Below are 15,841 nucleotides of genomic sequence, written 5' to 3'. Positions count from 1 at the left end.
GTGGTGAGAAAGGTCATAAAGATGGGCAAAACTCATTTAATAACTGCCTTGCTTAGCATCAGAAATTTTTCGGCTCAGTTGTGGTCGTAAGTCAAGGACTACCTGTATGTGTGTACATGTCGTGCTACATTTTGGAAATAACGTGAAGTGTTTTCTGGGAGAAGTTTCCTGGTCCTGTTGCAATTCCGGGAGATCAAATCTCCAGCCCTGCAGAACTCTTTCCCTTTTTTCTTTTTTCCTTGCTACCTCATGACTATTGACAACCGTATGTCTCTTTTTCTCTTCCAACAAGCCAAGCAGAAGCAAAAGCAGGTAAGGCCTTAATGCTGGGGTTGCCTTCTTGGATGTGACTCCTTTCTTCTCCAGACAGTTCCCAGGAAAAAGGCAGGATGACCTCTGAGGCTTATCTTGTCTAACTTCATGTTGAGCAGCTGGGATGCTAGGAGAAATCTGAGAGCAGAGCTTCCCAGAGGCAAAATAGCTGTTCAGCAATGGTAGAGTTTCCTGTATCCCAAGAGTTTCAAAAGGCTGAGTGGGGCTGGAGCCTATTCGTCTTATAGACAACCTGAAGCCTCCTCACCAACTGGGGTGTGATATTGTAGCAAAAGCAAAACAAAATGGATCCTGGAGGTTGACGTTGGTCTTGATGTTTGTGTCATACGTGTACAATATTTGGTGAAATATGTGGCTTGGAGAAACCCTCTTTATCTTTACTACTTCCCCTTTTTCTCCTTACAATTAGCAGCAGACTTTTGGCTGCAGAATAGGGGAGAAGTCACTTCCTGTGACACATTCTCCTTTTTTACAGACAGAGCACATCCCTCCATATGACGTGGTTCCTTCCATGCGGCCAGTGGTGCTGGTGGGGCCCTCACTGAAAGGATACGAGGTATGGGGGATATGGAAGGGATAAAATTCTCTCCTATATCTCTCCTAAACCAGATATGCTAGTACTGACTGTGACTGTCAGCTGACCACTGCCTCTGCTCACCTCCCAACTCACCTGTTCTTCTTTTTCTTGCAGGTGACAGACATGATGCAGAAAGCTCTCTTTGATTTCTTGAAGCACAGATTTGATGGCAGGTGATGCATTAAAAAAAACAACCTTTCTCTCTCTCTCTTTCTCCTCTCCAACCTCCCACCCACCATCTCCTAAAGCAGAAGTGGGGAAACATGGACCCTTTATGACTTGTGGACTTTAACTCCCAGAATTCTGGGGAAGTCCACAAGTCATAAAAGGGCCACTATTCCCCATGCCTATCCTAAGGGCATTTAGCAGAGCCATCCTATCTTTCAGAATCTCCATCACGCGTGTTACAGCAGACCTGTCCCTGGCCAAGCGCTCGGTGCTCAACAATCCTGGGAAACGGGCCATCATTGAGCGATCTACAACCCGTTCCAGTATTGGTGAGTCCTAATTAATTGGGATCAGTCTAACCCCTGATTCATTTCCAGAAGAACTTCAGTTTGGAGAGTGTCTCTGCCATGTAGAAGCTTGATATCTTCAGGGGTCAACACAATCTTTTTGAAATTGTGTTTACTATTGCTTTATAGATACTGTATAGAGATAAAAACTGGAGTTAGCATGAAATTTGTCTGGAAAATTTTATCTCATAGAAAATCAGGGCAAGCTACATTTTCTTTTCTAAATTATTTTTGGGTTCAGCTTCAGATTTTCATCATCCACTTGAGACCTGGCTACAGGAATTCCAAACAGAAGCAGTTCAAAAGTGGCAAAGTGTTTATGAAAAATTAGCAATAGTACAGAAGTACTTTTGTAAGCATTACACCATGAAAGACAAGGGAAATCCCTCTCTCCCATTTGTATTGTTGCTGCAACTATTTAATTAGTTAGTTGTGTGGAACCAGAGTAACTGTTTCAAATCTCCTGGGCAGAGATCTATCCTTCTCTTCTTCTCCTTTGGGATTTTCCTTGTTGCTCAGGCAACTATTCCTAAAATGATATTTCCCATCTTATTTTTGTCATTTCAGCATGGGCATTTCACATCTATGTAGTTGAATGATTTATATAAACCCATTTTTCCTGGATTTCAGGAAAGACATGGAGGAACTATTCCATATCAGCTGTAATGTAAAGCCTGTTTATTGGAATTTAAAGGCACATAGCCCAAAATAGGCATGAGTGGGAAGAAATGGGGGTATTGCTAAGAGAGTATAAATAGACAACGAGGAGGGAGGGAAGGTTTGGGGATAAGACCAGTACTAAAGTATTGCCATTTGAATCATCAATAGGGGCTTAGGACTAAATGACATTACAACACTGAATCTTAAACAATGAACCATGCATGCATTTAACACTGCTGTTGTGGGGAATGAGAATATCATTTGGGCTTTTGAATTGTGCAAAGGAGTTTTAATTTTTCCCATCCTGCTAGCATCCCAAATAAAAATAATCTCCAAAACTGCATCTTTTGGAGAGCCACTTGGTTAGATCCATGAAAGCCTACCAGTTCAGCAAGAATTGTTAGTTGTTGTCAAGAATCCTCATATGAATATTACCATGTGCTGGCTATTAATGTTAGCGGCTTGTTATCAGTTTAAGATGTTTTAAATTTCCTTTGTTCCTCTGCTTGCATTGACCAGACTAATCCAGCTACCTTTCAGATATACATTTGGAGAGAAACCTAATGCTGACAGTGTGTGTGTGTGTGTGTGTGTGTGTGTGTGTGTGTGTGTGTCACCCTGTTGATGGTATTTTTGTAAAATACAGGAACTGGAAGTAATTAATATACTGTAGCATTGTATTTGTTATGCTGAAAAGCAGAGGGTAAGGCCCATGCTAGTACATAACAAGTAAAATATAGGTGAAGTAGTGTTGCACAGGTCACATATTTTACAACGTGGAGCACTGCAGTTGAGGGTTCAAATTGCTGCAGTGTTTTTGTAATTCTAAAGTCTGTCCTCTCTTTGCATGCTGATCTGTGCGAAAATTAAGTTTAAAATTGGCAATAATTCATTTTAAAATCTTTATGCACTTACACATTGGAAATAGCTTTTAGCTGTTGAAGCACATTATCTTAGAAATGCACCCAAAAGAACCACTTTAAAAACAATCTGTGGGCAAAATGGAAGATTGATGGAAAGTCTGTCTGGAGGATAAATAGGAATGTATACCACAGTCCTGGTGAATGACTCAAATGTCATAGTAAAGGGATAAAATATTTGTAGACACTAATACCTTGCTGAAAGCAGCTACTGTCCCAGATTAAGGCATGTCACAATATTAGTATTATTTATTAAATGTCTCTGTGTGGTCTAAAATCTCCTGCAGTTTTTCCATGGTTATCGACAACCTGTTCTAATGCTTCTTGCTGATATCCATGTAGTTACAAATGTGGCAGGTGTGAGCAGCCCATAGATCTATAGGCCAAGTGCACCTCTTTTGAGGGCGCACTTAACTGCAACATTATATTGGTGGGATTTTTAGCTTAAGTTTGAAAAAGAAGAAGAAATGAATAGGCTTATGATAACTTTCCCCCTCCTCTATCCTAATGGCCTCACTGCTATATCTTCTGTGGCTCTTCCAAATTGGGAAAAAATATACAAACTTTTACTTACAAAATGGTTATCCTTCCCTAACATGTGGGCATGGAATTTCCATTCGATGAAGTAGAAGCCAAGTTGGAAAATTGTAGAGATTTTACTTTCATTTGACATTGCATTGCAAACCTGGATCAGATAACCTCGCCTGATCTCTCTTAAACAGCCATCTAATCATTCTCTTTGAATATACTTGCCAGCTCAATTTTCTCAATTTTCTGCTGTAGTCAACACATTGTATTTATATTCCTTTTGTGTTCCATGAGTGCAGACTGCACTTTCTATGCATTCCAAGCTTTGACTGAAGAGCAGTTTCATGGTCCCAAATTCCATCAACAATGCAGTCTATGCATGCCTATTCAAAAGTAATCCCCACTGAGTTCAAGGCGAATAACTCTGAAATATGCACAAAACCACCCTCTGGGAATTTCCAACCACATACCTTAAGCCAGGTGCTGAAAGCCTACCTGTTGTTTCAGCACCTTGCCTGGCTGAGCTGCTTGCTAACACTAGGACAAAAACAATATGCCAATATATGAATATTCTGCATTCAATTAGTTTCAGCATGTTTGTTTTGCTGTACTTTTACAATCACTGTATTATATAGGCCACCATTCATAGTACTGTAATCCCCAAATTGCAAATTAGTTGCTTAGGAAAAATTGGTTACCTCTTGCTACAGTTGTGAAAAATTAATAAATAGAAAGTTTTTAGATGTGTGTGTGTGTGTGTGAATAGATTCCAAGATTTTTAGAATCAACTAAAGATATTATTTTCAGGCAGTGGTTCTCAAAGTACAGACTCTCTCAGGGAGTCCACACAGTTAAATATTTTAAACTTTCTCAATTTTAATTTCTGATATAGTAAATATGGATAAATATAACCCACATAAACCAAAACTTTTTAGTGTCCTCAATATTTTTTTAAGAATGGAAAGGATTCCTGAGGCCAAAATAATTGAAAAATGCTGTTGTAATATTACCCTTGGTAGATGGCAACATCTGGCTGACATTTCTTGGTTCAGAAACTATATTTAGTATTAGGGTTCGTGGCACAGTCAACCAGATGTTCAAACTGGATTTGGCATTTTTGTCTGCCTATCAAGTTTCTTCGCAAGGACCTGGGATAGAGAGATGTGGATGTTTGATGATATTACAGGTATTGTCACAGAATGTAAGCTGTTCTGAGTAAACTGTATTTTGCAATTAATTGATGGTGGATTTGTGTTCAAGCGGTGCTCCAATTATTTTGGGATCACACCCCAGACACCTATTACTATTGGTACTCCCTTTTCTTTCTTTTGCCATAGTCATTCTACTTCTATTTCCAGGTCTTTGTATTAGTATCAGTATTAGTACATCAATATTAGTATCCGTATTAGGATGAGAGGCCAACAGAGAATCTCAGTGCTGTAGGCGGAGACTGGGAAATTGAAAAACATCCAAGTAAAGGGAATCAAATTAGTCCCTTACAGTTGCCAAGGCAGCTCCAGGTATATGTCCATATCATCACCAAGAGTTGAGCTTCACTTGACAGCATCTGTTTAATGTAGACTGAAGGCACTTCCTATACAACAACTCTTCCCCCCCCCCACCGGGAGTAAAATGCTGCCTTCTGTACCCTTGTGTGAACATATCCTTGCCTGCTTTCTGGGGACGGGAAATGGGTTTTCCTGTTGACCAATAGAGAAAAGGAAAAAAACAACTACCTGGTGTTCCATCCAATGCCCTATCTCTTCAGTTCATTTATTTTCCTCCAGTGAAGACAAGATGCAGGGAAACAGCAAAGCCACTTTTCCAAGCATTCTTGAAAGGAGGCAGAGGAAGAAGCCACAATTCTTTTCGGATGAAAGGAGGCAAATCTCTGGAAACAGAATGAAAAGAGAAGGAGGGAGAAACGTTCTCCTTCAGAGCTCAGGAGGAGATATTGTAAAACTATCTTTTCTCAAAGCATTTCCTCCTGGAGAAGGAGCCAAACAAGATCAGCCTGTGGAACACACACACACACACACACACACACCAGCGAAGCCCTATGGAGATGCAATGACTTGGCACCAGGATGTCAGATTGGCACTTCCTCAGTGTATGGAAATGGCTCAAGATAAAATTAAGCTCAGTGATCAATTGTGAACTATTTTAGGATAGCATCAATTCTATAACCAAATTCTGCTCTCTTGTTGTAATGTCCTTAATTTCACTTGGGTTACTTCTCAAGAATCAGAGAAGGCAAAACCTCAGCTGTCACTTGAAATGGCTCTGTCAGGACCCACCCCAAACCACGTCTTAGGAAGACAAAAACTCTTGGAGTCAAATTTTTAGTCCAAAAGGAATCTTTACTATGACATGCTTGGTTGTAGGAAATGAGACAGGGCTTAATATTTCCATGATGTAAACCCTTATAAAGAGTTCCCGGTTTAACTCCCCTTAATCCCCATTTGGTCAGTCCCCCATCCTTCCTCTCGTATCATCCATCTCGTGGGAAAAAGGAAGTTAGGACCCTTTTGTTTATTGCTGTCTACCGTGACAAAAACCAGATGCTAGCCCCCCCTTTTGTTTCCCCAGTTCAAAAGGCTTCTCCTTTCCTTTGAAATGCCTATTGCCGGTTCAATACACATCTATCCTCTTCTCTTCGGGAGATGGCAGAATCCATGGGATATGTTTGAAACATTCCATTTATGAATATGATATAAATGGATTCTGACAGTCCGCTCTCCTTAGAAAAAAGATGTGTCCATCTGTAGGGGGAGAAAAGAAAAGAGAAGAAAAAAAACATGTGTAAATGTTAACTCGGTTTGTTTGGATATTCTGTATGAAATCTCTTAAGCAGCTTTGGTGCTTTAACATGGTGTTTGCTGACCCATTCATTTTCTGAGGAGGGGAGGTGTTTCCAAGCCACTAGATATTGAGTTGTTCCATGATGTTTCCTGGAATCCAGAATTTCCTTCACCTCGAAATGTTGTTCTCCTTCCACCATGATGGGAGGTGGTGGTGGTGGAATTTTTGTTCGTAGGGGAGATTGTTGTTCTCTCTTTATTAGACTGCAGTGAAAGATTGGGTGTATTCGTCTAAGATTTTTAGGCAGTTCTAATTCAACTGTTACTGGGTTTATGATTCTTTTAATTGGAAAAGGTCCAATGTATTTTGGTCCTAGTTTTTTACAGGGTTGGAGAGACTTAAGGTATTTTGTAGACAGATATACCATCTCTCCCACCTTGAACGGTGTGGGATCAGATCTTTTCTTGTCTTCCTGTGTTTTGTGTGCTAATCTAGCCTCTGTTAATGCTTTTCTGACAATAGGCCAGGTGTATTGTAACTGAGCAATCCATTCCTTTAGTTCTGGAATTACCGGTTCTTTTGGAGTTAGATCAGGTATGGGGTTGAAGCTCTGGCCTGTGGCTACTTGAAAAGGCGTGTAACCTGTGCTGGAGTGAATTGCGTTGTTATATGCCACTTCTGCGAAAGGCAGCAGGTCTGTCCAATTGTTCTGCTGAAAATGTACATGACATCTTAAATATTGCTCAAGTACAGAGTTAGCCCTTTCCGCTTGCCCGTTACCCTGAGGGTGATGACTAGATGTCAGTCCTTGGGTAGTTCCTAACAGAGATAAAAATTCCTTCCAGAATGCTGAGGTAAATTGCACCCCCCTGTCAGATATCATGCGTTGTGGTGCCCCATGCAATCTGTAAATATGTTGTACAAAAAGTTTTGCTAATGCTTTTGCAGTTGGAATTTTTGGGCAAGGTATGAAATGGACTTGCTTAGAGAACAGATCAGTAACAGTCCAGATAACAGTGTTTCCGTTGCTTTCTGGTAGTTCCACAATAAAATCCATGGCTATTTCTTTCCATGGGGCTGAGGGATTCGCCACTGGTTGTAACAGTCCTGGCGATTTCCCTTGTAACCTCTTGGCCATTGCGCAAATTTGACAACTACCCACATAGCTTTCTATGTCCTTTTTCATAGATGGCCACCAAAATTGCCTTTTAGTTAAGTGTAAGGTTTTTACAAAGCCAAAGTGTCCTGCTGATTTTGTATCATGGCACAGTTGCATGAAATTGATTCTCTGTGTGGCCGGTATATATAGCTTCTCCCCCACCCATGGCAGTCCATCTTTAATTGTGCACACATGTTTATTTTTCTGGAACCATTCATCACTTTCCAAAGATTTCCTGAATTCTATTCCAGTTTGGCTATCTACCTTCGGCTTCATTTTTTCTTGTGCCCTGGTGGTGACTGGTGCTGCCAGTTGTTGTTCCGGTACAAGTGGTTTAAAGTTAGTAACTCTTGTGCTGTTATATTGGGGCATGCGGGATAATGCATCTGCCAGGAAGTTCTTTCCCCCCGGTAAGTGTTTGAGAGTGAAATTGAATCGGTGAAAGTGTTGGGACCAGCGGGCTTGCTTAGGAGTGAGCTTCCTGGGCGTTTTTAGTGCTTCTAAATTTTTGTGGTCAGTCCAGACCTGGAAAGGTATTTTATTTCCTTCCAAAAATTGACGCCAAGTTAATAATGACCACCTTAATGAGAATGCTTCCTTCTCCCATATTGGCCATCGTTGTTCAGTTTCTGTAAGTTTCCTGGATGTATATGCGCAAGGTTGCAACGCCCCCTCATCATTTTCCTGTAGTAATACGGCTCCGACTGCTGCGTCGCTCGCATCTGCCTGTATTACAAAAGGTTTGTTGGGATCTGGGTGTTTAAGTACAGGTTCCGCAGAAAAGAGTCTCTTTAGCCTCTCAAATGCTGCTTGACATTCCATTGACCATTTTAGAGGCTGGCTGGGTTTCACGGGTGACCCCCCCTTCGTTTTCAACAAATTTGTGAGGGGCATGGCTATTTGGCCAAATGCAGGGATGAATTGGCGGTAGAAATTTGGAAACCCCAGGAAACTTTGCAATTGCTTCCGTGTGCGGGGGTGTGTGTGTGTGTGCCCACTCTAGTACTGCCCTGACCTTCTCTGGGTCCATTTCGATGCCCTCTGGGGATATGCGATATCCCAGGTAGTCGATTTTTTTCCTGATGGAATTCACACTTCGATAATTTAGCATATAAATGGGCAGCTCGCAATTTCTTCAGGACTGCTCTGACTAGTTTGATATGTTCCTCTTTGGTTTCTGTGAAGATAAGGATGTCATCGAGGTAAACCAGGACCCCCTTATATAGGTGCTCTCTCAGTACATCATTAATTAATTGCATAAAGACTGCAGGGGCCCCTTGCAGTCCAAATGGCAATACTTTGAATTGATAGCACCCCATTGGGCAGTTGAATGCAGTTTTCCATTCGTCTCCTTCCTTAATCCTAATACGGTAGTATGCTTCCCTCAGGTCTAGTTTGGTAAAAATCTTTCCTTTCGATAGGTGGGATAGCATATCCTTCATTAGGGGAAGGGGGTACAGATTACATTCACTAATTGTATTTAGGTTTCGGTAATCCACAACCAAACAAAAAGACCCATCCTTGTTCTCCCTGAACAGAACCGGGGCGGCTACTTTGGGTTTGGCGGGCTCAATAAATCCTCTTTCTAAGTTTTTCTTTATGAATCTTTCCATTTCTGCCATTTCCCTTGGGCTCATGGCATACATCCTGGGTTTTGGGAGTTTTGCCCCAGGTTTGAATTCTATGGTGCAGTCTGTGGGGCGGTGGGGGGGGAGCTCATCTGCTCTTTCCTCACTGAAAACCTCAGCCAGGTCCCTGTATTCCTCCGGTATCTCTGTTAGCCCCTTCTCTTCCCCCACTGCTGCTGTTTCCTCCCTCTGGGTTGGGGGGGGGTGTTTGGGGTTTTTACGTTTTCCTGTTCCCCTTTTGGGAAGTTGAGTTCTGCAGTCCTCCAGTTTATCCCGGGGTTCCATTTCTTCAGCCATTCCAGTCCTAAAATCATTGGGCATTCCATGCCTGGGGCCACTATAAACGTTATGTCTTCCTCATGGGACCCCAGGGACATGTGGAGTGGTAGAGTGGCTAGGGTAGCTGGTCCCCCCCCCCTGCTATAGACCCGTCTAATTGACTGAAGGAGATTGGTTGTTTTAGCCTCCTCACTGGGATGCTCAGTTCCTCCACCAGCATTGGGCTGATGAGGCAGCGGATGCAGCCAGAGTCTATCAGAGCTTTTATTTCATTGGCTTTTGGTGCAGAGGAAGCTAATATAGTCACTGTCTTAAGTATGGGTGGAAGAGGTCCACTTACCAAAGGTTCTCCTTCTGAGCTGTCTTCCGAGGTGTCCACCACCCCTGCAGTGTAGGCCGGAGTCCAATCCCAGGTTTTGGCAGGAATTGTGGACTCTACAGCCTCTGTCCCATTCATGGAAGATTCTTTTGGGTTGCCTTGAGACTTCCCCAGCTTTTTGGAAGATGGTGCCTCTGTTTTGTGTGGAGGGGCTTTCGAACGACATTCTGCAGCACGGTGGCCCTCTCTCCCGCAATTGAAACATCCCTTTGATTTTTTTAGCCGTGGCCAGTGGGTTTTCCCCCTCACGTGTTTGCTCGAGTGGCAGGCGGCCCCATGGTTTTCCTCTGCGTTGTCTTTTCAATAGGTCTATTTCCACTTCCTCTGCCAGGACATACCAGTCATCGAGATGGTAGGGGTCTCCCCGAGGCAGGCAAGCGTCATACAGGTCGTAGTTTAGACCGTCTTTGAAATGGCTGAGGAGGATGTCTTCTGGCCAGTTCAGCTTGCTGGCGATGGCTCGGAATTCTTGGGTATATTCGGCCACTGTTCTCCTGCCCTGCCTCACCGTCTTGATTCTCTCCCGGGCCTTCCGGTCAGCCAAAGGGTCCTCGAATCGTCGCCTCAAGGATGACATGAATCGGTTGAAGTCGTTGAGTTCTGGGGCGTTGGAGTCATGCAGGTTCACCACCCAGTCTGCAGCCGTCCCGTCCAGGGCAGATTGCACAATTCGGATGCGTGTTTTGTCACTGGGGATGTCCCGTCCGTACTCTTCCATGTAGCTGAGGACTTGGGTTAGGAAAAATCCCAGTCGTGATGGCTCCCCCTTGAATTTTGCTTCCAGGGGTGGGAATCTTTGGCTGGATCGTTGTCTGCGCCGCAGAGTGTATCGCTCCTCATCTCGATCCCCATCTGTGGGTCTGGGGTGGGTGGGTACCGCTGAGTCAGCGGCTCCTGTTCCATTGGACAGCCCTGGGGTTTCAGGTGTTGGATCCCTTCCGTTACCCCTCCAGTTGCGACCCCAGGTGTTGTGGTTTCCAGCTCTCTCCTCCCTTAGTGAGCTCAGGGTTGTTTTCATCAAGTCAATAGCTTTTTCCAGAATCCGCTCTTCCTCACTGGCGTGCAGGGAGTTCTCCATCTCTTGTTTCCATTCCGGTTGGTGGTCGCTCCGTCTCAGGGTCACTTCTCTCGAAGCCTTTTCCCACTCACTTTTCCTTCCAACGCCCATCGACCACCGGGGTTTTTGTTCGTGCTGCTCCGCCGTTTCCTCCCAGGAGGAATATGATGCTTCAGCTTCCCAATGTTTCTGGGAGTTCGGCTGGGAGGAAGGCTCCTTCTCCGTGGGGCTTCCTTCCCTTCTTGCTTCATCGTCAGACATCATATTTATTTGCAAAGTCCCCCGGTAAGGTTCTTCTTCCCGGGTTGACTTTCGTTGCAAGCCCTGTCTAATGTCAGGACCCACCCCAAACCACGTCTTAGGAAGACAAAAACTCTTGGAGTCAAATTTTTAGTCCAAAAGGAATCTTTACTATGACATGCTTGGTTGTAGGAAATGAGACAGGGCTTAATATTTCCACGATGTAAACCCTTATAAAGAGTTCCCAGTTTAACCCCCCTTAATCCCCATTTGGTCAGTCCCCCATCCTTCCTCTCGTATCATCCATCTCATGGGAAAAAGGAAGTTAGGACCCTTTTGTTTATTGCTGTCTACCGTGACAAAAACCAGATGCTAGCCCCCCCTTTTGTTTCCCCAGTTCAAAAGGCTTCTCCTTTCCTTTGAAATGCCTATTGCCGGTTCAATACACATCTATCCTCTTCTCTTCGGGAGATGGCAGAATCCATGGGATATGTTTGAAACATTCCATTTATGAATATGATATAAATGGATTCTGACAGGCTCTTTCATTTCTTGAGCTTTCTCCTGAACGTTAACTCCATTTTCTGCTTAAATCTTCCTTCTGACTGAGAAAGAGGAGGCAAGTCAAGACATCATCATTACCTTCTCTGAAAGTGACTTCTGCTGACTCTTTGCCCAAAGGTTCTTCCACGGAACCATCTCTAGAAGACTTCCTTCTGGAGTAACTCTTGCAGCTTTTACTCTGGGAGATTGCAGTTAGTTTTCAGCCTTTTCCCAGACTTCGTTAGATACTATCTCTGCAGACATTATGTGTAAACCCAGAACCGTTACCCCTTTAATACAGGTAGTCCTTGACCTATGAGCACAATTGAGCCCAAAAGCTAAGCAAGACAGTTTTAAAATGAGTTTTGTCCTATTTTATGACCTTTCTTGCCACAACTGATAAGTGAATACTGCATTGTCAAGTTAGTAACATGATTGTTAAGTGAATTTGGCTTCTCCATTGACTTTGCTTGTCAGAAGTTTGCAATACGATTCTGGGGACATTGCAATTGTCATAAATACATGCCAGTTGCCAAGAATCTGAATTTTGACCACATGGCCATGAGGATGCTGCAATGGTCATTGGTGTGAAAAATTGTCATATGTCACTTTTTTCAGTGCCATTGTAACTTTAAATGGTCGCTAAATGAATGCTTGTAAGTCATACAAGTGTTACCTGTGCTGTTCTTGATAGGCTCCTTCTCCATGAAGGGACATGAAGGCTGGATTGATGCCTTATCCAAAGACGAGATTTCTTAAACATGAATTATTGAATAAGTAAAATATTGATTAAATAAAAGTCATTCAACGCAGTAAGCAATTAACAACAATACCTGGATTTAGACATCACATTAAGCCTAGGCGAGACAAACCACATTGTAACTTAGTCTGATGTGTGAACTCACTCACTCATAGTTTTATCATTTCTGTCCTTTTTGTGGCCTCTGGCTTGGAACCAGTTCAAATTAATTGTAAATCCTTAACTGATTTGTTTAACCAGGAATTTTGATTGTGTTTAATTTATAACCTTTAAAAATGCAGTTGTGAGTTACTAGGAAGCAGAAGCAGCAGTAGCGGAATTTGGCAAATGGTCAGCAACAGGCCTTCATCATAAAGTGACTTATTAGTAATCCTTTCTGCCTCTCCCCGATAATATTATCGTCACAGTCAAAATATATTTATAAACCACATCCCGTATTTTAATCACTTTTTACCTCAGAACTGGTGATTAAAAATTACTATTATTTGCCTTTAACCTTTCCGTGCGACCCAGAGACATTCATTAGATTCACACGACATTAGATTTAAATGGGAATTTAAACCCATGACAAATCCTGATCATAAAATCAATTTTTCACAAAAGGAAAAAAAAAGATAGGAAGGGAGAACAGAAAAGAAAGCAAACTTGAACACAAATTCTTAGTCATAAAGTTCTTACACTGGTTCTTATACTGGATTCAAACGGCTTAAGAGCTGAACGTGGCTGTTTTATTGGCAGGGAGATGGGGTAGACCTGCTTCCTTTCTCAGTCTCTGCGAGGGGGGGGGCAGAGTAGTGAAACCTGGAGTCCAGGATTGTCAGTTTGGAGATCAGAGAGGTTCACCATCAAACAGGAAGGGAATAGGAAGCACGAGGGGTCCCTTTCTCCTTGCCCCGAAATACAAGGGGGGCAACTATGAGGTGTATGAAACCCACCCACCCCCCAAGATTAGAGAGGTGCCTAAGACCAGCAGTAGCCATCACAGAAGCTATGTGCACAGGGAGGAGGTCAATGTGTCCTCCGGACAGGACAGGGGAGTGAATAACTTTCGGCCAGTGATCTGCTGGCTGAGCTCCCCCTGGCGGGCATCGGGCCTGGCAGGACAGCAAGCTAGGACCTGACAGGAGCCGATTTGGTGTGCCCTGGGGAGGGAGGGCATGGTTATTGGATGAGCAGTGGGGCAAAGCCCACTAAAGCCAAGGGAAGAGGCTTCCACTTCATGTTACGGTACCTCCTCATGGCAGCTTTTGGGATTTCAAGTGGATGTCCCTCTTCAGGACTTCTCCTGGGAAAATGGTTTCCCAATGTGTAGTAAAAGAGAGAGGAGGAGGAGGAAGACAAGGAGGATCTCTGGAGGTGAGAAACACAAGAGATACAGGTAGTCCTTGACTAACAACCATTTGTTTACCGAGTGTTCAGAGTTAACAACAGCACTCAAAATGGTGACTTATAATCAGTCCTTTCACTTAGAATCCTTGCAGCTTCCCCATAATCAAAATTTGAATGCTTGGCAACTGGCATGTATTTACAATGGTTGCGGTGTCCCAGGGTCACATGATCACTATTTGCAACCTTCCCAGCTGGCTTCCGACAAGCGGAGTCAATGGGAGAAGCCGAATTCACTTAACACCGCTGAGATTCATTTAACAACTGCAGGGATTTGCTTAACAGCCGTGGCAAAAAAAAAAGGTTGCCAAAGCAGCGAGACTCGCTTAACAATGGTTTTGCCAAGTAATGGACATTCTAGTTCCAGCTGTGGTCTACAAAGTCAAGGATTACCCGTGTCTGAGATGTACAGAGGGAAGGAAGCTGAGAAAATGGCCTATCCTCTTGGGGAGAAGGATGTCCAATTCACAGTCTTTCTGTTGCTTTCACAGCTGAAGTCCAAAGCGAGATTGAGCGGATCTTTGAATTGGCCAAGTCCTTGCAATTGGTAGTGCTGGATGCAGACACCATCAACCACCCAGCCCAGCTGGCCAAAACCTCTCTGGCTCCCATCATTGTCTATGTCAAAGTTTCTTCCCCAAAGGTGAGCTGGGAATACAGGATTACGCCGCCCAACCCGCAGCTTTGCTCACATCCAATGCCAGCCTTCTCGGTGGTGCTGCCTTCTGCCCCCTTGTGGTGTTCCCTGGTGATGCTCCTGGGGTTACAAAGCTCTAAGCCAGGAGTCTTCAAACTTGGCCCTTTTATGACTTGTGGACTTCAACTCCAAGAATTCCTCAGCCAGTGTGCCTGGCTGAGGAATTCTGGGAGTTGAAGTCCACAAATCATAAAAGGGCCAAGTTTGAAGACCCCTGCTCTAAGCCTTATTTAACAAATCTTTACAACAGCCCTCACAACCGAGAAACAGTTGCTATCCAAATAAAGTTAGCAAGTCAGAACAATCTTTGAATACCACAGAGAGAGGAAAAAGTCCTCTCCCATTCCTTCTCTGAATTCTGCCTGCCACTTCCATTCTCTGCTTGAAAAGATCCCAGGTGCGTGTTGCATAACAGATGGTGATGGAAAATACTTCAATGTCTTGTGCTAAAGCTGCTTGTAACAGGGTGACCCGGATTGCTCTGCCATTTTCTTTTTAAGGAAATTTTATTGGAAATGGTTATTTTCCATGATGAGAAGGAGAGGCAGAGTGATGCTAGCCTTGATCGCTGAGTGAATACACAGCCTGGTAAATCTCAAAGGTGCTTTTTCTTGAGAAAGTCCAATTGCCTTTTGTAAAAAAACATCTTTGGGACGACCAGGCTCTACATTTTGTAAAAAGCACCTTTGGGACAACCATGATCTGGATGTTCGAGAATCTCCATAGACATAGAGCCTGATAGCTCCCCTAACTAGCTGGTCTTCACAGCTACCATATCAGAAGAAGAAGCCACATTAGGTAAGAGGACCACCTCTCCTTAGGAAGCCCATGTTCATTTCCAACAAGGGCAATCAACCTTTGGGTGATTGTGGGCTATATATCCTAGTTAGGAGTAGCTGAGACTACAGTGCATGACCGAGGGAGTCAAAGGGATGTGGACAGAACTGTTGCTTGAGGGGCAGACTTTGGAGATGTCTGTTTTTCAAGTTATTTTAGCCAAATCATATTGGCTATGTAACTTTTTCACACACACCTTGCCTCAGAATAGCTGAAAACTGTAACAGCAATATTGTATATTTGCACAGAGGAATATTTGACTTTCTGTGGGCCAAGCAACAGGGGCCAAGGACCACACATGAGGTGGAGCTGCAGCCATATGGCTCAGCAGAGCTGTAGTTTTCTTAGTGGCAAGCAGCAATTGGCTGAGGCTGTGGAAAGGACTTGAATGTTCTCGAATGAATGTTCCTTACTTATGTACAGCAATAGCTCTAGATGAGCTCTTCCTAATGGAGGCACCTACCAGATGTTGGGGTTAAAGACTCCCAAGACAAACAAGCAAGACTATTCTTGAGAATTAGTTAACCCGCTTGGAGTTCCT

General features: G+C 43.5%; 1 protein-coding gene across 1 annotated transcript in view; it reads left to right on the top strand.

The window, feature by feature from the left end:
* The window catches only part of CACNB3 (calcium voltage-gated channel auxiliary subunit beta 3), a 50,215-nt gene that overhangs the window by 26,800 nt on the left and 7,574 nt on the right, over positions 1-15,841 (top strand). Inside the window, exons 6-10 of the mRNA XM_081321854.1 lie at positions 293-312; positions 809-889; positions 1,025-1,083; positions 1,298-1,407; positions 14,258-14,409. Coding sequence (XP_081177980.1) covers positions 293-312; positions 809-889; positions 1,025-1,083; positions 1,298-1,407; positions 14,258-14,409 — 422 coding nt within the window. The remainder of the gene's footprint in view (positions 1-292; positions 313-808; positions 890-1,024; positions 1,084-1,297; positions 1,408-14,257; positions 14,410-15,841) is intronic.

Source organism: Vipera berus (assembly GCF_964194415.1).
Source record: "Vipera berus genome assembly, chromosome: 2".
Taxonomy (NCBI): domain Eukaryota; kingdom Metazoa; phylum Chordata; class Lepidosauria; order Squamata; family Viperidae; genus Vipera; species Vipera berus.
This window is presented reverse-complemented; position numbering and strand designations above follow the sequence as displayed.